Source organism: Scyliorhinus torazame, chromosome 2, assembly GCF_047496885.1.
Source record: "Scyliorhinus torazame isolate Kashiwa2021f chromosome 2, sScyTor2.1, whole genome shotgun sequence".
NCBI classification, from domain to species: Eukaryota; Metazoa; Chordata; class Chondrichthyes; order Carcharhiniformes; family Scyliorhinidae; genus Scyliorhinus; species Scyliorhinus torazame.
Window position 1 is genome coordinate 198,442,377 of NC_092708.1, and position 26,765 is coordinate 198,469,141.

Sequence of the window (26,765 nt, forward strand, 5' to 3'; positions counted from 1 at the left end):
TCTCAAGTCGGGAAATTTTGCAGCTCAGCATATCCACCTCAGCCAAAAGGTGCTCTGAATGCTGTGATTTTGGTTCCGAGGCGGTGGATGTGGCCCGCTGCCCGGACCCAGAACAAAGGGTTAAAAGGCCCATCTCAGTTCTCTGGGACTTTGTGCCTATTATTTTATTCATTGTCAAGCATTCTAGCCCTCAACCCTCACACCTCCTCACCCCTCCACACACTTTCCATGCCACCTCATGTCAGCCCACTCCCCCATCCAGTCCCAATGGCTCCCATACCCTCCATGCCAACCAATAACCTTGCACAGCCTCATCGACATTTATTGCCCCTATGCCAACTTACAATTTATGCCCCTTCACTCCTCACCCTTTCACCCTCCATCCCAACTTTCCCAGTATTCATCATGGACAAGCCTCAGGAGTCGTGCTCTGATTAAATCAAATTAAATTCTAAGTATTTAAGAACACACAGGGCGTGATCGAACGGCCGCGCGGCATCTGAAAACAGCTCGCTGTGGCGCAGCTTGGCCATTGAAAGCCGGGAGACCACGCTACCAGGATGTAACCGGCTCGCAACGCCTCGCAAGTTTCAGTCTGATCTCAGGAGACGTTGCAATGTGAATCCTGCCCACAATAGGCGGGATCACTTTTTAGCAAATCTGCATAATAAAGTGAGGCAGTAAGCCTCACTCTAATGTGCAGATTCCCGAGTTACCTGAGGCTTTGGGATTCAACCTCTTTGCCTCAGAGACCTTGAGCGAGCACCGTTCAGCACTGGTCCCCACAAATGGGGACCAGATGGAACGGCACTCATTAGGGTCTCCCTGGTGATCGGAGGCCCCCAGCTGCATGCCCATTGGGCAGGGGTGGTGCCCTGGCACTGCTGGCAGTGACAGCCTGCCACCTGGCATGGTGACTGCCAGGGTGCCAAGCTGGCATTTTTGCGCACTCACAATTGGGCTGGGGCTGCTCGGCGTGGGTGTCGGGGGGAGGGAATGGGGACCCTCCCATATTGCATTCGAGCTGGGGGGAGGTTGGGGATTGTTTCGGGGGCTTTGGAGATTGGAATGACATTTATAAATGGCGTCCTGATCTCTTGCTACAATGGGGAGTTCCGGCCAGCAGAGCTCCCCACTGTACAGAACGGGGCTATGTGTGGCTTTGGCCGCGAGTCACGTTGAATAGCCATGTGTTTCTCGACACTGTGAGTGCCGGGAAACACATGGCGGTGAAATGCGTTCACTAGGGGACTTTATTCCCTTTTGGGAGAATCGCGCCCGTACTCTCCTTCCTGACCTTCTCTAATCAATTCCAGTCCAGGAGATCACAGGATACTTCTCAAAACTGTTACCTTCCAAATGCTGTGATATAGACTTCACTATATGAAAAAAACTGATTTATGAAATCCTCTTCAGTACTTCAAATCCTTCAAATACTTAATCCCTTAGAAATAAAACATCTATACTCATATGGGCCTGATTCAATGGAAAGGTTTCTAACGGCGCGATTCTCCAGAAAGATTTCTGAGTGTTGTAGCGAGCGGGAGCTGCCGCGAGCTTTCCAGCGCTCGGCCCAGCGAGGCCGGCAAAGCTATTCTACATTAAGAGGTCCACTTAATAAGGCCCCACGGGCTTCTCGCCGTAACTGAAAGCTTGACAGCCAAATCGCTGGCACCACGCCTGCCAGCCCCCCACTAACAAAATCGAGCAGCACTTAAGCAGCACTTGCTTAGCCAACCCCAGCCAGCTCACAATAACAGCGCCCAGGAGACCAGCCCCAGGATTCGGGGTGCTGATCTGGGGAGGCTGCTAGACACAGTGGAGGCCAGGAGAGATGTCCTGTTCCCCCAAGGGTCCTGGAGTGTGAGCCACAGGGCAGCCAGTGCTGCCTGGGACAAGGTGGCTGTGGCTGTGAGCGCTGGGACTGTGACCAGGAGGAATGACCTCCACTGCTGGAAAAAGGTCAACAACCTACACCAGGCAGCACCAGTGACTAAACACCAGGCCACCCCCTCACCCCCAACCGAGACCTTTCCGCCTCCACGCGAGCGTCCACACCCCCCAACTCTGCATGAGACCCCAACCCTCCCTCCGTCCCCCTCTCCCTTCAATCCCCCAACCCTCCTTTCACACCTCCTCTCCCATCACTGTGAACCACGCGTGTGGCTAACGATGCCCTCTCTGTGTCTCCTCAGGAAAAGCTCTCCCACAACCATCGGGAAATGGCCCAGACCAGCGGGTGTGTGCTTACTGACTGACCCATCCCTCCCAGTGACCATATGTCCATTCTCCCGCAGGTCCTTCAGTCGACGGCACCAGTCCATCCCGGGTGGCTCCCTCTCCTGATTCCCAGGAGAACAGCTCTGAGGAGAGCTCCGAGGAAGGCACAGTCGAGGCGTCACCTCTCATCTCCACCCTCCACCAGTGCAGATACACACACCTCGGTGGGAAATGTTAGTGATCAGGCTTGTAAGCACCACACTGTTGCTGATGTACATCAAGTGGAGGCAGGACCCTTAGGCGAGACAGCAGTCGAAGATCTGCTGGATCCCAGGACCCAGCTGGGTCCCAGCCAGATGCTGAGCCTGTGGAACAGGGTTACCTGGAGCTGATGGAGACGTGAGGGAATGACGCGACATTCAGCGGGAGATGTCAACGACACTCCAGCAGGATCATAGCCGATTGGAGTAGTCCCAGACGCTAAGGGCACAGGTGATGTCGCCAGCAATGCGTGGCACCGAGGCCAACACTGCTAGGATGGTGACCACACTGGAGAGCCTGGTGCACAACATTGGCAGCATGAGTGAAGGTATCCAAGGCGTGTTGTTGGTGGCGGCCAAGGTTGAGGCTCTCAGCTGACTCGATGGGGGACCTGACCCAGTACCAGGCTGTCCTTGATGAGGTTCTGCGGGACATGTCCCGCTCTCAGATGGGAATGGCAGAGGCGCTGCGGAGCTTGTCCCAGTCACTGAGGAGCATCGCTGAGGGCATCGACACCATGGTGCAGGCATTAGTGGACCGCCAGAGCTGGCAAAGCCAGATGATGCAGGGGCAGCCGGGGCTCAAACCAGCTGTTGGATGTTTAGCTGCTGTTGCATTCAGAGTCAAAGGTTCTGCTCCTTTTCCACAGACACCTTTAATTTACTGCAACAGACTTTGCACAAAACTCTAACATCACATCACCCGACACAAAGGCCACCTGAAGCTCCTTTACATATCAGTGTCAATTATTGGATACTTAACATAAATGAGACAACTAATTGGAATGTCTCTTAACCAATTATTCAACAGTCTCCCCTTCCTTGGAGAAAAAAATAATTAGGTGAAAACAAAATTACAAGAAACTCAAAAACACACACGCAATTTCCCCCCTTTCTTTTTTTTTCCTTTTTGGAAGAAAAAAACAGTCACAGAAACAGGTGCTCTTCAATAACAATATCCAAAAGTTTCTGTGAGCTAGCCCCCCTTTTTGTCAAACAGTCTGACAATTGATAGCTACTGTCAACCCATTAAAGTTTTGCTATTTCCCCTCTGTCCAACATCTGCTTCAAACTTGCGATGTCTATCCTTAACCTTGTTTCATTGACACTTTTTGTAGAGTACACATTTTCCCCCAGGGATTTATTGTCAATATGACATTCAATAGGTATATTACCCAAATCCCCTAATCCCAAAATTTCTGTCAATATCTGAGAAATATAAAAGGCCATATCCACCACCTCTACAAGGCTTAACATCTCAGCAGCCAAAGTGCTTTTGACCACTCTCCTTATTTTCTTTGTTTCTCACACAAGAGGGCAACATTTACCATTGTTCCTCAAAAGGAAAATTATAAAACCTCCTGCACTTGAAGCCCCATCACATAAATTTGCATAGGACGCATCACTATAAACTATAAGTTTCAAGTGCCTAAGGTCACCTAAAACTGAGAACCTCAAAACACACTCCTGCAATTTTAGTTTGACCAACGCTTTATTTGCTCTTATTATGTCTTCCACTTTGGGATCATTCACTTTTATACTCAGCTCTAAGACATCAAAACTCATGTCCGGTCTAGTCTGTCTACCTAACCAATTCAGTTGCCCAATTAAATTTTGCAGTTGCTCTTTTCCCATCCTTGAAACCATTGTGTCTTTTTGAGAAACCAGGCCATGGCTTTTCAGAACCCCAAAGTGTTTCATGGAGTTCAACCGACCCACAACTTTTAATAGATTGTGGTGAGGGAAACACACGGCGTACTCTCCAGGTGTGATAGAGCAGAAATGGACAAGTGGGTTTTAAAACAAAACAATGTTTATTCTATGAACTCAAGCTAACCTTTTTAAAACAAACATTGACTACCTTAACACCCATTACTTCAAAGATAACCCAAAAGACTACAACAATAAATAATCCTTCAAACTGTTCCTTTAAACATCCAAAAGACTTCAAACCTTCAGAAATAGGAGCACATTAGGTTACATTCAATATATTTATAGTCTTTGGATTGCAGAAATCAACAGACCAGCTCTGTGTTTCTTCATGCCGTTCACAGCAAAACACACAGACACGCCCAGCTGCCTTCTCAAACTGAAACTCAGAAAGCAGGGGCGACATTCTCCGACCCGTCCCGCCGGCGTAAATTAAATCACCTACCTTACCGGTGGGACAAGGTGGCGCGGGCGGGCTCCGGGTCCTGGGGGGGGGTGCGGGGTGATCTGACCCTGGGGGGTGCCCCCCCGGTGGCCTGGCCCGCGATCGGGGCCCACCGATCCACGGGCGGGCTTGTGCCGTGGGGGCACTCTTTCCCTTCCGCCTCCGCCACGGTCTCCACCATGGCGGAAGCGGAAGAGACTCCCTCCACTGCGCATGCGTGGGAAACTGTCAGCGGCCGCTGACGCTCCTGCGCATGCGCCGCCCGGAGATGTCATTGTCGCGCCAGCTGGCGGAGCAATGAAGGCCGTTTCCGCCAGCTGGCGGGGCGGAAACTCCTCTGGCATCGGCCTAGCCCCTCAATGTTGGGGCTCGGCCCCCAAAGATGCGGAGCATTCCACACCTTTGGGGCGGTGCGATGCCCGTCTGATTGGCGCCGTTTTGGGCGCCAGTCGGCGGACATCGCGCCGTTTCCAGAGAATTTCTCCCCAGAAGTGAGCTCAGCTCCCCCCACCTTCTGACATCACTTCAGTAATATGATCAGCTTCATTTCTTATAGGTACATTGCTTAAACATCCATTTCTTAAAGGTACTGTCACATGACAACTTCCCTCAAGAAAAAAAAATAAACCATCAACTTCAAGATGGTTTCATTTTTCACCTTTGCACCATCAATTAAGAAATGCACACAGTAAAAACACTTTACTGGTTCAAAAAAACCCACATGCAAACAGGTATAAAATATTGTCCATTTTTTTATTTTGTCGTTCTTCTTCCTCCAACCGAAATCCTTCTCGATCGGCAGTCTCTTTGAACAAGAAAGTCTCTGCACGATCCATCCATTCCTCTACACCTCGGCATTTCTCTTTAAAGTTAGATACTTCAGTTCAATCTGATCACAGAGTCCCTTGCAATTCGCCAGTACAGGAGCATCGGTTACCACAGCTTTCAGGCAGTCAAATACATGTTAAAACTCCGCTGTTCACTGAAATTTTTTAAACGTTTCTTCAGCAAGACCATTATTGGAGCAATCACGCTACAAAACTCTTGCACAAATGTTCGATCAAATCCACTCATGCCAAGAAATCAAATTTTTCCCGTTGTCCCAAGGGTGTCGGAAACTCCTCAATACCTTTTGTTTTCACATCCCGTGGGACCAATCGACCCTGTCCGATTGTATGGCCAAGGAAAGTGACTTGGACTTTTCCAAATTCACTTTTGGCTAGGTTTATCACCAACCTGCCTCCTGAAGTCGATCGAATAACTCCATAAGATGTTTTAAATGTTCTTTCCATGTCTGGCTGAAAATTACCAGATCGTCGCTGCATACCGCACAATTGGGTAATCCTGAAACAACTGTATTAGTTAACTGTTGAAGTGTGGCTGGGGCGTTTTTCATGCTAAATGGCATAACTTTGAATTGGTATATACCATCTGGAGTCACATAAGCTGAAATCTTCTTCGCCCTTTCGGATAAAGGTATCTGCCAGTAACCTTTAAGTAAATCCAATTTGGAAATAAAAGCGGATTGTCCCACTTTCTCAATGCAATCCTCCAAACGTGGGATAGGATAAGAGTCCGTTCTTGTAACTGCATTCACCTTTCTATCATCCACACACAACTGTTGGGTACCGTCTGGTTTAGGTACCATCACTATGGGTGAGCTCCATTGGCTGCAACCCACTTCAATTATGCCATTTGTAAGCATACTCTCAATCTCGTTGTGAACCTGTGCCAATTTTAAAGGATTAAGTCTATATGGATGTTGTTTGATAGGAACAGCATTTCCCACATCTACATCATGTATAGCCATTTTAGTACTTCCCAATTTATCTCCAAAAACTTGCCCATGTGATATCAATAACTCTTTCAAGTCAGTTTGTTTTTCATCTAGGAGGTAACTTAACAATTCATCCCAATTTTTAAGAACATCCTCATTTTCCAATTTAATTTGAGGTATGTCAAATTCACAGTCATCTGGATTTGGTTCGTCACTTTGAGTTAGAATCATTAAAACCTCCTTTTTCTCTCCTTCCCTTTCAAAGTACCTTTTAAGCATATTCACATGACACACTTGGTGAATCTTCCTTCTATCTGGTGTTTTTACCACATAATTCACCTCACTTAATTTCCTTTCAATCTGATAAGGTCCACAAAACCTAGCTTTTAAAGGCCTACCACTGGTAACAACACTAAAACTTTATCTCCCCTGGCAAGACTACGAACTTTGGATTTCTTGTCTGCTACCCGTTTCATCACATTTTGTACAATTTTCAAATGTTGTCTAGCCAATTCACCTGCTCTATTTAATCGTTCCCTAAAATTTGACACGTAATCCAATAGTGTAATTTCCGATTTCTCACCCACCAATTTATCTTTAATCAATTTAAATGGTCCTCTTACCTCATGACCAAAAATGTATTCAAAAGGACTAAATTTGGTTGACTCATTAGGTGCATAGCTAATTGCAAACAGTACGAATGGAATTTATTTATCCAATCTTGACAATGAGCCCTCAACATTGTCTTTAATGTCTGATGCCACCTTACTAATGCTCCCTGCAATTCTGGATGGTACGCAGTTGATTTAAATTGTTTTATTCCTAAGCTATCCATAACTTCTTTGAATAATTTTGAGGTAAAATTTGATCCTTGATCCGATTGAATTTCTGTGGGTAGTCCATATCTAGTAAAGAATTTAAATAACTCCTCCACAATCTTTTTAGCTGTAATATTACACATTGGAATGGCCTCTGGAAACCTAGTAGACACATCCATTATAGAACACAGAACATAGAACATAGAAAATTAAAGCGCAGTACAGGCCCTTCGGCCCTCGATGTTGCGCCGACCTGTGAAACCACTCTAAAGCCCATCTACACTATTCCCTTATCGTCCATATATCTATCCAATGACCATTTGAATGCCCTTAGTGTTGGCGAGTCCACTACTGTTGCAGGCAGGGCATTTCACGCCCTTACTACTCTCTGAGTAAAGAACCTACCTCTGACATCTGTCCTATATCTATATCCCCTCAATTTAAAGCTATGTCCTCTCATGCTAGACATCACCATCCAAGGAAAAAGGCTCTCACTATCCACCCTATCCAATCCTCTGCTCATCTTGTATGCCTCAATTAAGTCACCTTTTAACCTTCTTCTCTCTAACGAAAACAGCCTCCAGTCCCTCAGCCTTTCCTCATAGGATCTTCCCTCCATACCAGGCAACATTCTGGTAAATCTCCTCTGCACCCTTTCCAATGCTTCCACATCCTTCCTATAATGCGGCGACCAGAATTGCACGCAATACTCCAAATGCGGCCGCACCAGAGCTTTGTACAACTGCAACATGACCTCATGGCTCCGAAACTCAATCCCTCGACCAAAGCTAACACACCGTACACCTTCTTAACAACCCTCTTAACCTGGGTGGCAACTTTCAGGGATCTATGTACATGGACACCAAGATCTCTCTGCTCATCCACATTGCCAAGAATCTTACCATTAGCCCAGTACTCAGTCTTCCTGTTATTCCTTCCAAAATGAATCACCTCACACTTTTCTGCATTAAACTCCATTTGCCACCTCTCAGCCCAGCGATGCAGTTTATCTATGTCCCTCTGTAACTTGTAACATCCTTCCGCACTGTCCACCACTCCACCGACTTTAGTGTCATCTGCAAATTTACTCACCTATCCTTCTACGCCCTCCTCCAGGTCATTTATAAAAATGACAAACAGCAGTGGCCCCAAAACAGATCCTTGTGGTACACCACTAGTAACTGGACTCCAGTCTGAACATTTCCCATCAACCACCACCCTTTGTCTTCTTCCAGCTAGCCAATTTCTGATCCAAACTGCTAAATCACCCTGAATCCCATGCCTCCGTATTTTCTGCAGTAGCCTACCGTGGGGAACCTTATCAAACGCTTTACTGACATCCATATACACCACATCAACTGCTTTACCCTCATCCACCTGTTTGGTCACCTTCTCAAAGAACTCAATAAGGTTTGTGATGCATGACCTACCCTTCACAAAACCGTGTTGACTATCACTAATCAAATTATTCCTTTCCAGATGATTATACATCCTATCTCTTATAAACCTCTCCAAGATTTTGCCCACAACAGAAGTGAGGCTCACGGATCTATAGATACCGGGGTTGTCTCTACTCCTCTTCTTGAACAAGGGGACAACATTTGCTCTCCTCCAGTCTTCTGGCACTGTTCCTGTAGACAAAGATGACTTAAAGATCAAAGCCAAAGGCTCAGCAATCGCCTCCCTAGCTTCCCAGAGAATCCTAGGATAAATCCCATCCAGCCCAGGGGAGTTATCTATTTTCACATTTTCCAGAATTGCTAACACCTCCTACTTATGAACCTCAAGCCCTTCTAGTCTAGTGGCCTGAATCTCCGTATTCTCCTCGACAACATTGTCTTTTTCCTGCGTGAATACTGACGTAAAATATGCATTTAGCACCTCTCCTATCTCCTCGGACTCCGAGCACAACTTCCAACTACTGTTCTTGACTGGCCCTACTCTTACCCTAGTCAGTCATTTATTCCTGACATATCTACAGAAAGCTTTAGGGTTATCCTTGATCCTCCCTGCCAAAGACTTCTCATGTCCCCTCCTGGCTCTTCTTAGCTCTCTCTTTAGGTCCTTCCTAGCTAATTTGTAACTCTCGGGCACCCGTACTGAACCTTCATGTCTCATCTTTACATAAGCCTCCTTCTTCCTCTTGACGGTTCCCTTGCTCGACCACTTCCTCCCTGCCTGACAGGTACATACTTATGAAGGACACGCAGTAGCTGTTCCTTGAACAAGCTCCACATTTCCATTGTGCCCATCCCCTGCAGTTTTCCTCTCCATCCGATGCATCCTAAGTCTTGCCTCATCGCATCATAATTGCCTTTCCCTCTTGCCCTGCGGTATATACCTATCCCTTTCCATCACTAAAGTAAACGTAATGGAATTATGGTCATGATCACCAAAGTGCTCACCTACCTCCAAATCTACCACCTGTCCTGGTTCATTACCCAGTACCAAATCCAATATGGCCTCGCCTCTCGTTGGCCTATCTACATACTGTGTCAGGAAACCCTCCTGCACACATTGGACAAAAACAGACCCATCTAAAGTACTCGAACTATAGCGTTTCCAGTCAATATTTGCAAAGTTAAAGTCCCCCATTATAGTCAAAAGATATTGATTCCCACTTTTTGTTTTAGGAAGCGGTCCCACACAATCAATTAGGACCTTTGTAAAAGGTTGCTCAAATGCTGGAATGGGTATTAAGGGTTCAGTGTTGGGGCCACAGCTGTTCTCTTTATATATTAACAATCTAGATGACGGGACTGGGGGCATTCTGGCTAAGTTTGCCGATGATACAAAGATAGGTGGAGGGGCAGGTAGTATGGAGGAGGTGGGGAGGCTGCAGAAAGATTTAGACAGTTTAGGAGAGTGGTCCAAGAAATGGCTGATGAAATTCAACGTGGGCAAGTGCGAGGTCTTGCACTTTGGAAAAAAGAATAGAGGCATGGACTATTTTCTAAACGGTGACAAAATTCATAATGCTGAAATGCAAAGGGACTTGGGAGTCCTAGTCCAGGATTCTCTAAAGGTAAACTTGCAGGTTGAGTCCGTAATTAAGAAAGCAAATGCAATGTTGTCATTTATCTCAAGAGGCTTGGAATATAAAAGCAGGGATGTACTTCTGAAGCTTTATAAAGCATCAGTTAGGCCCCATTTAGAATACTGTGCGCAATTTTGGGCCCCACACCTCAGGAAGGACATACTGGCACTGGAGCGGGTCCAGCGGAAATTCACACAGATGATCCCAGGAATGGTAGGCCTAACATACGATGAACGTCTGAGGATCCTGGGATTATATTCATTGGAGCTTAGGAGGTTGAGGGGAGATCTAATAGAAACTTACAAGATAATGAATGGCTTAGATAGGGTGGACGTAGTGAAGTTGTGTCCATTAGCAGGGGAGACTAGGACCCAGGGGCACAGCCTTAGAATAAAAGGGAGTCACTTTAGAACAGAGATGAGGAGAGATTTCTTCAGCCAGAGAGTGGTGGGTCTGAGGAATTCATTGCCACAGAGGGCGGTGGAGGCCGGGGCGTTGAGTGTCTTTAAGACAGAAGTTGATAAACTCTTGATTTCTCGAGGAATTAAGGGCTATGGAGAGAGAGCGGGTAAATGGAGTTGAAATCAGCCATGATTGAATGGTGGAGTGGACTCGATGGGCCGAATGGCCTTACTTCCACTCCTATGTCTTATGGTCTTAAGGGCACTGGTTTTATCACTGCTTGAGATTTCCCTATCACTTGACATGTGTGACATGATTGACAAAATTTAACTACATCTTCATATAGTCCAGGCCAATAAAAATGTTTCTGGATTTTAGCTTGAGTTTTCCTTATCCCCAAATGACCTCCCACTGGTACCTCATGTGCCACTCGCAACACTTCCTTTCCATACCCTACCGGCAATACTACTTGATGAACTTCTGCCCACTTTTCATCCGCCTGCATATGTACAGGTCTCCATTTTCTCATCAAGACATCACTTTTATGGTAATAACACTTTGGTATACTTTCAGATTCCTTTTCCGTATATGCTTTCTGATATATCCGTTTTATTTCTACATCTTTCTGTTGTAACTCCACCAATTTTCCTGAACTAAAAATATCGACCTCATCCTCCACCTGTTCTTGTTCTTTTTCAACTATTTGATCAAAATTCGTTCCTGATAATTGCACTTCCACTTCATCTTCACTCTTTGATTTCTCCTCTTGTCTTAACCTGTGACTTTGCAACCTTGTTACTACACAATCTGGACAAATCCCAGGATATTCGTCCTTCAACACTTCAGTTGTCTGATTTTCCACTGGCTTATCATCCACAGTAGGCATCACTCCCACCTGCGATTCAGTTATATCATTACCCAAGATAAACTGTATTCCTGGACAAGATAGTTTATCTATTACTCCTACTACCAATTCACCACTCTTCACTGGACTTTCCAACCTTACTTTATATAATGGAACGCTACTCCTCTCACCCTGAATTCCACATATTTCCACCTTTTCTGGCAACATTCTTCCCAGACTACATAATTCCTCATCTCTTACCATTAAAGATTGACTAGCTCCTGTACCTCTTAAAATTGTGACTTCTTTACCTGCTCCTCCTGAAACACATGAGTAAACGTTACCCACACAAGTAAATTCTTTAAAGACATTTGGACCTTCTTATCAATTACTTCTTGAACAGGCTGTACAATCTTTTGCACCTCCTTTGCTTCCCTTGGGCTTTCCTTCACCACTCTAACAAACCCCACTGTCTTATCCTGTTTCACCACATCAGCCTTCCCAGTGCTTTTCTTCAACCACCAACACTGTGACTTTACATGGCCTAGTTTATTACAGTGAAAACATTTGAAACTTTTCATTTCTCTTCCACTCTCCTGGATTTCTTTTTTAATCTGAGGTACACTTTCTTTATTATCTCCCATCAAATCACCTTTACCTTTACCACTTGAGTATTTCTCATGTCCACAGTTTCTATCCCTCACCGGCTGTAACTGATATTGGAAACCAAGCCTTGATTTATGAACTAATTCATAATCATCTGCTATTTCTGCTGCTAATCTCGCAGTTTTAACCCTCTACTCTTCCACATGAGTTCTCACTACATCAGGAATTGAATTTTTAAACTCCTCCAAAAGTATAAGTTCTCTGAGAGCTTCATTCGTTTGGTCTATTTTCAAAGCCCTTATCCACCTATCAAAATTACTCTGTTTGAGCCTTTCAAACTCCATGTATGTTTGACCAAATTATTTCCTTAAATTTCTAAACCTTTGTCTGTAAGCACTAGCTCAGAAGCACCTAGGATGGATTTTTTCACTTCCTCATACGTTCCAGATACCTCCTCCGGTACTAATGCAAACACTTCACTAGCTCTACCTACCAGCTTTGTTTGAATCAGTAATACCCATGTCCTGTGGCCATTTCATTTGTTTAGCTACCTTCTCAAATGAAATGAAAAAGGCTTCTACCTCCTTCTCGTCAAACCTTGGCAATGCTTGGACATATTTAAATAGATCCCCACATCTTCGACGCTCTGTCTCACTATCCTCATCAATCTCATCCAACTGTATGTTTCCCTTTGCGTCTGCCAATTTTAACTGATTTTCATGTTTCGTAGCCATTTTATGAAGTTCAAACTCTCTCTCTTTTTCCCTTTCCTCTCTATTTCTTTCTTTGTTTCTTTCTTCTCTCTCCTTTTCTTTTTCCTCTCTATTCTGTGCTGTACTGTTCTATCTCTATCTCTTTCTTTGTTTCTTTCTTCTCTCTCCTTTTCTTTTTCTCTCATTGCATATTCAAGCTGCTTTCATTCTTTTTCATTTTCAAATTGCTTAATCTGCAACTGGAGCTTTGCCATTTCTAATGAGTCAGAATGTATCTTAGGCAAATTTAAATGCTCAGCTGGACTTTCCAACCTTTCAAACCTCATCTTTTCGCATCTTGCCATGCAATGTTAACTGCAATGCTTTTGCCAAATCTAACAGTCCGCTTTTAGTCTCTGTCCATAAGGTATTGCGTGTTACCGTGCCCACCCCCAAAAACTCCTGAGCCTCTGAAAGAGCCATTGTCCAAAACACACTCCCCACTTAAACTAAAATACCACACCTGAAAAGCAACCACAATATGCTCACGCCTCACTGTCTTTAAGTTCATTAAGACAATCCAATCGATAGACTTTTATCCCCCTCGAGCCCCCAATTGGTTTACAGAACCCCAAAGTGTTTCATGAAGTTCAATCAACCCACAACTTTTAATAGATTGTGGTGTGGGAAGCACACGGCGTACTCTCCAGGTGTGATACTGCAGAAATGGACAAGTGGTTTTTAAAATGAAACAATGTTTATTCTATGAACTCAAGCTAACCTTTTTAAAACAAACATTGAATATCTTAACACCCATTACTTCAAAGATAACCCCAAAAGACTACAACACTAAATAATCCTTCAAACTGTTCCTTTAAACATCCAAAAGACTTCAAACCTTCAGAAATAGGAGCACATTAGGTTACATTCAATATATTTATAGTCTTTGGATTGCAGAAATCAACAGACCAGCTCTGTGTTTCTTCATGTAGCTCACAGCAAAACACACAGACTGCCTTCTCAAACTGAAACTCACAAAGCAGAAGTGAGCTCAGCTCCCCCCCCCCCCCCCCCCCCTCTGAAATCACTTCAATAATAAGATCAGCTCCATGTCTTAAAGGTTCATTGCTGAAACATCCATTTCTTAAAGGTACTCTCACATGACAAAAACCATTGTGTCTTTTTGTGAAACCCGGCCAAGGCTAATTGCTATTGGGCTGATGCTTTCCAAATAAGATTGCTGACGTAAAGTTGCCCCTAACTTAGTCTGTCTGATGTCTAGTCCAATATATTTGAATGCACTGGAAGTCTGACTTGCAAACCTGAATTCTTTCCTCAAACCAGAGATTACAATAGCTTTGAAATCACTAGTCCCACCCACAAAAAATCATCGACATCCATCATAAAAGATGCCAAAAAGATTTCCTTTGTAGTGCCAGTGCCGCATCTGCTTTCAACTGGCAACAGCCTAACTTTAACAAAACTGACCTTACCGAAAAATACCAGACTCTAGACGCATCATTTAATCCATATACACATTTGTTCAACTTCCAGAGTACCCCTTCTGTGTTCGCTGCCTCTTTAGGAGGACGGAGAAAAATGTCTCTCTGGAGCTGATGCCCCTGCAAGAAGGCAGCTTTTATATCGATAGATTTGCATTCCCATGCCTTTGTGGCTAATAGAGCCAAGAGGATCTTTAAAATAACATTTCCTGCCGTAGGTGAATCTACCCTTAAATCCTGATATTCTAAGTTTTTTTTCAAATCACCTCGTCACAAACCTGGCCTTTGCCTTATAGGTTCATCTGAAAGAACCTTTTCCATGCAAATCCATCTGTGGGATAGAGCTTTTTGTCCCCTATCCGGTACTTCCGTGTATACCCCAAATTCACTCCAACTATGCAGTTCTTGCTGTTTGGCATTTTTGATAAATTTTTCATCTAACTTATTGGAAGCCCCCAAAATCTCATGTGCATGTGGGCTTCTACTCCTATTAGTATTTGTAGTCTTACTCATGTTCTGATGCCTTGATAAACTACGTCCCCTCTCCCGCCTGGTATCTCGTTCTGTACTGCTACTGCTTGATCTTTCCCTTCTGCAGTGGGATGTCTTTTCAATAGTTCGCGACCTTTCATGACGGCCTGTTCACTATCCGATGTACTATCTGAACTGGCACTGCATGTCTGTGCCCTCCATTTTTGAACTGCGTGTTCCCAATCCATTGTCTTGACTCCCTCCCCTGAATGCTGTGCATTCAACCAATGTTTATACTTTCAAGTGGCCTTCCCTGCTCTACTAATAACAGTTGCATACTGCCATTTACTAGACCCTTCAGGCAAGTATGTTACTTTTGAACTAACTTTTGGCAGTTGTCCTTTCGGAAAAATGGCCAGTTCTAAATCATCAGAAGTGTTGTGTTCCTCTACAGAAACCCTGTCTATATCAGTTAACTGGTCCTCACAGTTCAGTAACACGTGCGTACCAGATGACCTTGGTTCCTCGTCATGTCTGTCTCCTCTGTCTAAATTTGAAAATTTGTAATCTGTACGCATTATCCTTGATGAATGTACTCTAACAGTTTGATTGCCATGTTGCAAAATAATTGTTTTGCCATCTATGCCTGTGATTTTCCCTGGGTCTTTCTATTCATTAAAATTGTCTCTCTTATAGTATACAATGTCTCCTTGCTGAAAAACGGTATTTGTGGCCGTACATTGTGCCTCAAAGCTCTGCGAATTCTTTCAGCGACCTCTGCTTCCAAAAAAGCTGTTCTATTGCTATGTAATGCATTTAAATGCTCAGCAAAGGCAGAGCTAATTGTAGTCCCTTCCCAAGCTGAAGGCTGGTCATCCAAAATGGACGGAATTTTAGGATTTCTACCAAACACTAATTGATAGGGACTATAGCCCCCAATCATCTGCAATGAATTCTTTGCCTGTACCGCCCATGCTAAAGCTGAATTTAGCTTGCAGTTTGGTCTATCTGCCAAAATATTTTGGAGCATGTCATCTATTACCGCATGGTTTCTTTCACACACCATTACTAAATGGGCTTTCTGCAGCTGTATTCAGAACTCTGATATTCACTTTTTCACACATACCCTTGAACTCATCATTAGCAAATTCTCCCCCATTGTCCGTAAGGAATTTTGCCAGTGGGCCCATTCCTGTCCCTATCAATTTTTCCATGATTTGATCCAGAATTACTCTCTTTTCTTTACTTGGTACAATCGTTGATTGACTAAACCTGGTTGCTAAATCTACAAAATGCAAAATAAATATATTATTGGCTTTATCCCAGATATTAAGGTCCATGGCCACAATGTCGTTAAAATCCCTGGCCAAAGGTAGGGTTACTATTGATCATGTTGGTGTCCTTCTGTACTTCCTACAAACTTCACAGCGATCACAAACCTGTTCTATTAGCTTAGTATAGTCTTCATCCCTTACCCCTACATCCTTTAATACATTTTTCAGCCTCTGAGACAGATGCGCAAATTGCCTATGCAATTTTAATACAACAAGCTTTTATCAGCTAAAGTCCCATTTTCAACTGCCATTAACACATCCTTAACAACTGTACTTGAAATATAATTTGTCAGTAATGGAATGCAATTGTGTCCCGACTGTAAATTGTAAATCCACCGTCTTTCCAAAAACTGTTGCCTTATCCTGTTCCATATCCAGTTTCATGTGTGCTTTCTTCATCGACGGCCTGCTCAGAAGCAAAGGTATCTCATCCTCACTTGATACAACATCCGTGCTAATGAAATGATTCACTGCGGCAATATTGCAAGGAATCACCACTCTTTTCAGCGACTTCATAGTATTATCATCCCCAAACCTGAAACTTGTGGAACTTTCAAATTCCTTAACCTTGTTCCGAATTTCAGCATTCAAGGATTCCAGATAACATTTTAACCAGCCGATTCCACACACAGTAGATGTGCAGCCACTGTCCAATACAGCACAATTGAACGATTCTGCAACCAACACCCTCATTCCCGGTGTAAAACTGCTTGTTAATAGGACAATGCCTTCTTTCTGGTCACTATCTTTTCCCTTTCCTGACTCTTCCGTGTCATGTGTCGCTTCAAACACTCTATTATAACGTGTTGGACAGTTGAAAGCATAATGGTATTGAGAGTCATATCGAAAACATTGATTTATCATGCCCCGTGCATTTCTGGGGTTCATCTTCCTATTGTAGGTTCTAACTGGGTTTCTGTCTTCATAATTTCCAAGTCCCGATCTCCTTCTATGGTCTTGGAACCTGTTTATAGCCGTGCGATTTTGCCATCCTGTTAGTAGTGTATCTTCCATATTCTGCTTTATTGCAGACTGACCTATTTGGGTCATCAGACCCATCGGAATCTAATGTTTCCCCAGAAACTTTTTTAAAGTTTCTGTCATCTGATCAAATAAGGTATCCTTATCCGCAAACTAAACTCCTGTCAAAACAAGGAGCCTATCCATGTTGCTCACTCTAGCACAGTCAAGTAATTTAAAGGCCAACACAGACTGTGGGAATTCCAGGTTGTGTTTCTGCAGCCTTTTATATAGTCTGCCAAATTCCATTATATAGTCTTCAATGGTGAAATCCTCTATTTTCCAGAACCTATCAAAATTCGACCATGCTTCATACGCACTTAACAAGTCATCCTTCTTATAAATCTTATCCACATAACGTAATAGAGTCCGCAGACCTTCTTCTGAGTCTAACTCTTCCAATTCCAGCTGAAAAAATACTTTGCTCCGGATTTTACTGTCATATGGTAGAGAAAGAGCCAATGCCATACCTTGTTTTCTCTTTCCCAAGGCAGTTACCTTAGTCCACATAACTACTGCACTTCTCCATTGGTCGTATGATCCCCTTTCAGAAAATAAGGGGGAGGGGGGGGTAGTCATATCCAGCCATCTTTATCCTAGGTTAAGCCATATATCTTTGGGGGGTTTTCTTCTCACTCACTCCTTGGTTTGGTCTGGAAAAGTTGTATCTTTCAACCCTTTACATTTGCACAGCAATCATCCTCTGCTACCATTTGTTAGACGTTTAGCTGCTGTTGTATGAAGAGTCAAAGGTACTGCTCCTTTTCCTCAAACACCTTTAATTTACTGCAACAGAATCTGCACAAAACTCTAACATCACATCACCCAACACAAAGGCCACCTGAAGCCCCTTTACATATCAGTGTCAATTATTGGATACTTAACATAAATGAAACAGCTAATTGGAATGTCTCTTAACCAATTACTTAACACCAGCTGCCCCTGCATCCCAAGGTGAACCTTTGGCCCTCTGGGCACCGATCGGGAGTACGGGGCGCTGAGTGCCAACCGGGACACATCCCATGGAGTGGCGACGGTGGCCACCTGCTCCCCGAATTCCACCCGTCAGATGAGGCTGCATTTGCAGCCAGCACATGGGACAGGGCATTACGGCTGTCCATGTGCCGCTGACAAGTGAGCCGGGGCCCTCCTGCCCCAGACCCCCAGAGGATGCCCGCCAGGGCATCGAATGCCATGGGACAAGTTAAGCAGCTGGTTGCCTCCATCTCTGATGTGCATCCAGGGGACACACCAAGACTTAGTGGTAGAGCTAAGAGGGCCAATCGAAGATACTGAGCGCAATGGGGGAGGAGGGATGGGGTGGTGGGGGTAGGTAGGGACTGAGGTGGGGTGGGGGAGGGGGAGCGGCACCATCAGGAGAGTGTGGAATTGTTACACATGTTAAACACCCTTGTGCACAACCAGTATGATATCTCTGTCACTTTCTTCCTCAATACGGACCGACCTCCGAATCATTGACCCATCTCTCCAGGCAGCTCACCCACCCTTTGGGAATGACCCCGGAGCTGTGTCCCATCCACTGCGTGATCAGATGTTGGCTGCTGCATGTGTGGTGTTGCCCCCTTCAGTGTTCAGGCACAGTTTCTAGGCATCAAGGCCTGATTGGGATGCTAGGCAATGACTCCCACATGCTACATGGCCTGCCCACCCATGGGAATCCAATTGAATTGTGGGGAATGTTCACTTAACCATGATTGTCAATTCCCTATTAGCAATAACCTTCAGCCGCACGGCTAGAGGCTTCGGCAGTCAATGGGGGTTATGGGTGGTCGGTGGGGAAGACGTGCAGGGACAAAGAATGCCCCCGAAACAGGTACACACACTCCAGAGGTTGGCATGGTGGTGCTGCGTGTGGTTGCTCCCTGTTTGCCCATCCAGCGCCGCCACCCACCCTCCTATGGTGGCGCACCCCTGCAGAAGGTCCCCCATCCGCAGCTGAGTGTCCCCCACCCTCCGTGGGCACTGGGGTGGCAAGCCTTAAAGCAAATGAGTCCTTAAGAGGGTCCTTCCTGGAAACATAGGCCGGCATTCTCCCCTAACCGGCGGGGCGGGCCGTACCGGCGCAGAGGAGTGGTGTGAATCCTCTGCACCTTCAGGGGCTAGGCCGGCGCCGGCGGGGTTGGCACCCCGCTAACCGGCGCCGAGTTGGCGCATGCGCGGGAGCGCCAGCGTGTTCTGCCCGGATCCCAGCGCATGCGCAGGGGGTTTCTTCTCCGCGTCGGCTATGGCGGACCATTACAGCAGCCAGCGCGGAGGTAAAGAGTGTCTCCATGGCACAGGCCCAACTGCGGAACAGTGGGCCCCAATTACAGGCCAGGCCACCCCCCCCCCCCCCCCCCCCCCCCCCCGAGGACACTGCAAGCCGCCCACAGAGCTGGTAGGAACCTTGTTTGATGTACGCCGGTGTGACTGGCCGAAAACGGGTGGCCACTTGGCCCATCGCGGAGCGGAGGATCGCCTGGGGGGGGGCCACTGCCAATGGCCCCCGACCGAAGCGATTCCCGCCCCCGGCGAAAAACCGGCACTGGAGAATCCGGCAGCCGGCGTCGGAGAATCCGGCAGCCGGAGTTGGGGCAGCGGGCGGGATTCACGCCCCCCCCCCCCGCCGATTCTCCAGCCCGGCGGGGAGGTCGGAGAATCCCACCCATGATCTCCCATAATGCAGATGCAATCAAACAAAGAAACTTGAAACAGCAAGAGTTGGCGGACTCAATTTTAGAAAGAGATCGGCAGTGTTCCATTGCTCCCCCTGGCATTAATAACCAGGTCATTTCAAAGCTGAACATATTCTTTTGGTGAACCTCAGTATTTCTGAATGACAGATAGAATCCGAATCACTTATAATAATGTAACAGGAACCTGAAGGAGGTAGTTACCTATGTCCCGAGTCAATTAATCCCTTTGATACTCGAGATAAATCTCCAAAATGATGAAGGGTCCAGTGTCAATTATGAGGTAATTCTATCCATTAGACAAAGCTCCTCCCAATAATCATTGAATGAATGGATGTACAAAAGGTTATTCACAGTTAACATTTCTTGTCCAATGAAAAGCAAATCCACTTTGTTAGTTGTGGAACTCAGATTCAGAGTCACCTTTCCTTCCTTCTTGCATAAATATGGCCTGAGTCTCACTGTTCTGCCATTTTCAATGACACAGGTGGTGTGGTGCAACGTTTTAGACGAATATCTGTAACATTGCTAAAAATAATCATATCCTTCTGTATTTCAATGTAGAAACCGAGAGAACAACATCCAACTATGGCTTGGCCAGTTAGCGTTTCATTGCACTCATTAGAGGTGAAACAAGAGGAAGAAAAAGTAAGTACCCCTCGCCATTCTCAATGTATCAGATAATCACAGAACTGCCCAAATCTGGAGCCATTCCTCATGAAGACGACCATGGAGAGAGTCACCACTAGGAAGTAATCAGTGACCTATGGGTATTTGTAGTTGAAGGGTCAGGATATCTGTGCACTGAAACATTCTTTGGACAAGTTGCAATTCTCTTCATGAGAACTGTAGTTGTTGCTGCTTTGCAGGTGATTTTCCTGATGCGTGAACAGTGTTCACAGGAGTTGAACTTAATGTTGGCAGCTTCAACATCAGTAGCTCTGGACTCTGAAAGAGATAGCAATCTTGCTTTGTCTAGCAGCTCTGATAGCTTTCTGTCTTTCTCGAGTTGGTGTTACTACTGGATGGGAAGATTCAAGAATGGAACCCTTGCTCAAAAAATTGTTGCCGGGATTCTCCGTTTCTGAGTCGCGGAGCAGGATTAGTGGAGTTCTACGACAACAAAACTGGCACCGCACCTAGACCGATTCAAAGACTAGTAAGGGGCTCGCACCAGTGCCACATGGAACACAATCAATTCCAATGAGAAACAGTGTGGGATGTGCCAGATTCGCGATTGACACTCAGGAGGCCGACAAGCTGCAGCCACATATACACACTTCACTCCCCACACACACCATCCCAGCCAACAAGATAACAGCTAATAGATTGGCACCGCGTTTTACAGATGTGGAGCTCGAGACCCTGCTGGACGCCGTGGAGGAGAGATGGGTGACCCTGTACCCCTGCCCAGGAAGGAGGCTGCCAGCCACCGCCATTCGCCATGTTTAGGCGCTGGAGTCCGAGATTGTAAGCATCGTTACTAACACTGTCCGGAGCAGCCAGTGTCGTGTTAGGTACACTGGTCTAACACTGGCTGCAACTGGATGCAGCTTAGATCAGAAAGATACTCCAGACCTTGAAGTTAGTTCAATCAGGTTTATTGAACTAATAGCACAGTTAGCACAGTTCTCTGTGAGTTCGACTCTCTGCTAACTTAAGTGTGGTTACTCTGTCTGACTGAACCAGACTAGCTCTTAGCCACGTGGTGCAGGTGTGATACTGTACATACACCCTGACTCACTCTGTAGATGTTCATCAGTGGAAAGAGGCGGAGTGTGAGTGCCTTGTGTCTTTTATAGTCAGATCCCACCCCTGAGTGTCCTGCCTGCTTATTGGACATGTCCTGTTCTCTGTGTCCATTAGCTGCTTGTCTGTGCCTGTCTATATCATTATGTGTGTGTCTGCATATCATGTCAGCCAGCATTGCCGGAAAAAACTGCATGACATCCTCAGGGTGGCTAGGGTGTGTATGCACCCTCACTCCCACAACACCCTCACCCCCACACCACCCTCACCCCCACACCACCCTCACCCCCACACCACCCTCACTCCCACACCACCCTCACCCCCACACCACCCTCACACCCACACCACCCTCACTCCCACAACACCCTCACCCCCACACCACCCTCACCCCCACACCACCCTCCCACACCACCCTCACCCCCACACCACCCTCACCCCCACACCACCCTCACTCCCACACCACCCTCACCCCCACACCACCCTCACCCCCACACCACCCTCACTCCCACACCACCCTCACCCCCACACCAACCTCACCCCCACACCACCCTCACTCCCACACCACCCTCACCCCCACACCAACCTCACCCCCACACCACCCTCACTCCCACACCACCCTCACCCCCACACCACCCTCACCCCCACACCACCCTCACTCCCACACCACCCTCACCCCCACACCACCCTCACCCCCACACCACCCTCACTCCCACACCACCCTCACCCCCACACCACCCTCACCCCCACACCACCCTCACTCCCACACCACCCTCAGCCCCACACCACCCTCACCCCCACACCACCCTCACCCCTACACCACCCTCACCCCTACACCACCCTCACTCCCACACCACCCTCACCCCCACACCACCCTCACCCCCACACCACCCTCACCCCTACACCACCCTCACCCCTACACCACCCCCACACCACTCTCACCCCACACCCCCCTCACATCACCCTCAATCTCCCCCACACCACCCTTACCCCCACACCACCCCCACACAACCCTCACCCCCACACCACCCTTACCCCCACACCACCCTCAATCTCCCCCACACCACCCTTACCCCCACACCACCCCCACACCACCCCCACACCACCCTCACCCCCACATCACCCTCACCCCACCACCCTCACCCCTACACCACCCTCACCCCTACATCACCCCACACCACTCTCACCCCACACCACCCTCACATCACCCTCAATCTCCCCCATACCACCCTCACCCCTACACCACCTCCATACCCACACCAACCTCACCCCCACACCACCCTCACCCCTACACCACCTCCATACCCACACCACCCTCACCCTCACACCACCCTCACCCCCACACCACCCTCACCCCCACACCACCCTCACTCCCACACCACCCTCACCCCCACACCACGCTCACCCCCACACCAACCGCACTCCCACACCACCCTCACCCCCACACCAACCTCACCCCCACACCACCCTCACCCCCACACCACCCTCACTCCTACACCACCTCCAAACTACTCTCACCCCGAGACCACCTCTATACCCTCACCTCCCTCACCCCTACACCACCTCCATACCCACACCACTCTCACCCCTACACCACCTCCATACCCACACCACCCTCACCCCCACACCACCCTCACCCCCACACCACCCTCACCCCCACACCACCCTCACCCCCACACCACCCTCACTCCTACACCACCTCCAAACTACTCTCACCCCGAGACCACCTCTATACCCTCACCTCCCTCACCCCTACACCACCTCCATACCCACACCACTCTCACCCCTACACCACCTCCATACCCACACCACTCTCACCCCTACACCACCTCCATACCCACACCACCCTCACCCCCACACCACCCTCACCCCCACACCAACCGCACTCCCACACCACCCTCACCCCGACACCACCCTCACCCCCACACCACCCTCACCCCTACACCACCCTCACCCGTACACCACCCTCACCCCCACACCACCCTCACCCCCACACCACCCTCACCCCCACACCACCCTCAACCCCTACACCACCTCCATGCCCACACCACTCTCACCCCTACACCACCTCCATACCCACACAACTCTCACCCACGCACCACCCTCAACCCCACACCACCATCACCCCCACACCACCCTCAACCCCACACCACCCTCACACTCACACCACTCTCACACCCACGCCACTTTCACCCCCACATCACTCTCACCCCTACACCACCCTCACCCCTACACCAGCTCCACACCACCCTCACCCCCACATCACCCTCACTCCCTCACCACCTCCATACCCACACAACTCTCACCCACGCACCACCCTCACCCCCACACCACCCTCACCCCTACACCACCCTCACCCCTACACCACCTCCACACCACCCTCACCCCCACACCACTCTCACCCCCACACCACCCTCACACTCACACCACTTCCATGCCCACACCTCCCTCACCCCTACACCACCTCCATACCCACACCGCTCTCATCCCCGCTCCACTCTCACCCCTGCACCACCTCTATACCCACCTCACCTCCATTCCACCCTCACCCCCATGCCACTTTCACCCCCACACCACTCTCACCCCCACACCACCCTCACCCCTACACCACCTCCACACCACTCTCACCCCCATACCACCCTCACCCCTACACCACCCTCACCCCTACACCACCTCCACACCCACACCACCCTCACCCCCACACCACACTCACCCCCACACCACCCTCACCTTACACCACCACCACACCCTCACCCCCGCACCACCCTCGCCCCTACACCACCTCCACACCACCCTCACCCCCACACCACCCTCACCCCTACACCACCTCCACACCACCCTCACCCCCACACCACTCTCACACCCACACCACCCTCACCCCTACACCACCACCACACCCACACCACCCTCACCCCTACACCACCTCCACACCACCCTCACCTCCACTCCACCCTCACCCCTACACCACCTCCACACCACCCTCACCCCCACACCACCCTCACCCCTACACCACCCCCACACCACCCTCACCCCCACACCACCCCTACACCACCTCCACACCACCCTCAACCCCACACCACTCTCAGCCCCACACCACCCTCACCCCTACACCACCACCACACCCACACCACCCTCACCCCCACACCACCCTCACCCCTACACCAGCTCCACACCACCCTCACCTACATTCCACCCTCACCCCTACACCACCTCCACACCACCCTCACCTCCATTCCACCCTCACCCCTACACCACCCTCACCCCCACACCACCCTCACCCCCACACCACCCTCACCCCTACACCACCCCCACACCACTCTCACCCCCACACCACTCTCACCCCCACACCACTCTCACCCCCACACCACTCTCACCCCCACACCACCCTCACCCCTACACCATCCTCACCCCTACACCACCTCCACACCACCCTCACCCACACACAACCCCCATACCACCCTCACCCCCACACCACCCTCACCACCACACCACCCTCACCTCCACACAATCCTCACCCCCACACCACCCGCTCCACCCCAACCCCCCTTCCCGGCCCGCGGTCGAATCATGCGTCTTGTCTCGTGTCTTGCAGGGACTGCTGGTGAATGGGTGGCTCCTTTTAGTGTCCCCCGCCCTCACTCAGAGACCCAGGTGCCGAGCAGCGATGAGGACACCGACACGGAACCGAGCCATAGATCCGAGACCCAAGACCCCCCGGTGCTAAAGTCCGATGATGACACGGACTTCCCATCACAGCTGTCTCCAACACTCTCCACCATCCCAGAGACACTCACCTCGGATGACGTCTGGGACACTGTCTGCTGCACGCTACCCGCACGCTTCGGCACAGCAGGTGGAGGTAGGAACTCCCGAGAGGGCGGACGGTCGGAGAGCGGGCCGATCCCAGGAACTCGCTGCCATCCAGACGGACGTCAGGCTTCTAAAGCGGACAGTCCTATCGATAGTGGAGATGCAGTCGCAGAGCCAGGGACTACATGAGGGATTGTCGGCGAGCATCCACTGGAGGAGTCCAAACGCATGCAGGAGGTGGTTCCAACCATGTGTGCCACCAAGGCCAACACCGCATGTGTGGCGTCTACAGTGGAGACCTTGGAGGCGAGAGTTGCGGTTCTGGATCAGCATGTCCAAGGCCTGGGGCATTCTGTGTAGGCAGTGGCCAAGGCCCTAGACAGGGCTGCCCAATCACAGGCAGCCATGTGCCAGAGCCAGCTAGTCATTGCAGTGGTGCTCCTGAGCGTGGCCCAGTCACAGTGGGCCATGGCTGAGAGCGTTGGCGGCATTACCCAGGCACTGGCCAAAATGGCGCAGACACAGATGGAGGTGGCCCTGAGGGAGATGGCGCAGTCACTGGTGGTGTGGCACTGACCGACAAGGCGGTGGCACAGTTACAGTGTCATGTGGTGCAGTCCCAGGTGGAAGTGGCCCACTCCCTGTGCACCATGACCACGAGCTTGCGGACCCTGGTTGAGACAGCAGCCAGCCTCCAATACTGGCCAGTTGCTGTGGGGGCCTCAGATGATCGCTCCGCTTGCACCCCCATCCCATGGCATAGCCCAGGGGCACCTCGATGGAGGAGGAGGTGATAGGGCCCGTGCGTGTGACTCCCACATAGCAGCACCTTGGACTCCGCGCTCCCCTGTCCCTGGCACATCTGGTGGGCAGCGGGCAAAACGGGGCAGCACCACGCCACCTAGAACAACCAAGCAGCAGCCGCGCCCATCCAGTCCCGATTGCCCAGAAGACGGCGGCCAAATGGGACCCAGGTCACAGGGCAGGAATCTCACAAGGCCACCTCACTCCTGATGTACTGCCTAGGGATCCACCTAGGCATGGCGTTAGGGCCTGTAAGGCCAGAAAAGTAGACACCAGTTAAGTTGACATGGGTGCAGGGCACAGTTTAGTGATAGGTGCTAGGGCACGTATCTGTACATATATTTCCACATTGCACACTGTTACAACCTGCCTCGGTGCTCTGTCAGAAGGATGTGAGGGGTGTGCTGGTCCGGAGGGCGCTTTGGGACAAGGGATGGGCCGACATTGGGGGCGGGACCGCAGTTCAGCCAGTGCTCACCGCTCCCGTGTCCCAACTCCATCCCACCCCCATCGTCAAACGTCCCCACCTCCAGCACCCCAGGGAATCGATGCGACAGTGTGATGGAATGGCCAG

General features: G+C 48.9%; 1 protein-coding gene across 4 annotated transcripts in view; it reads left to right on the forward strand.

Annotated features, from left to right (window-relative positions):
* The window catches only part of LOC140394997 (uncharacterized), a 403,426-nt gene that overhangs the window by 251,681 nt on the left and 124,980 nt on the right, over positions 1-26,765 (forward strand). For all 4 annotated transcript variants that reach the window (XM_072482288.1, XM_072482301.1, XM_072482311.1 and 1 more), the window contains one exon: positions 20,396-20,479. In XM_072482288.1, coding sequence (XP_072338389.1) covers positions 20,396-20,479 — 84 coding nt within the window. The remainder of the gene's footprint in view (positions 1-20,395; positions 20,480-26,765) is intronic.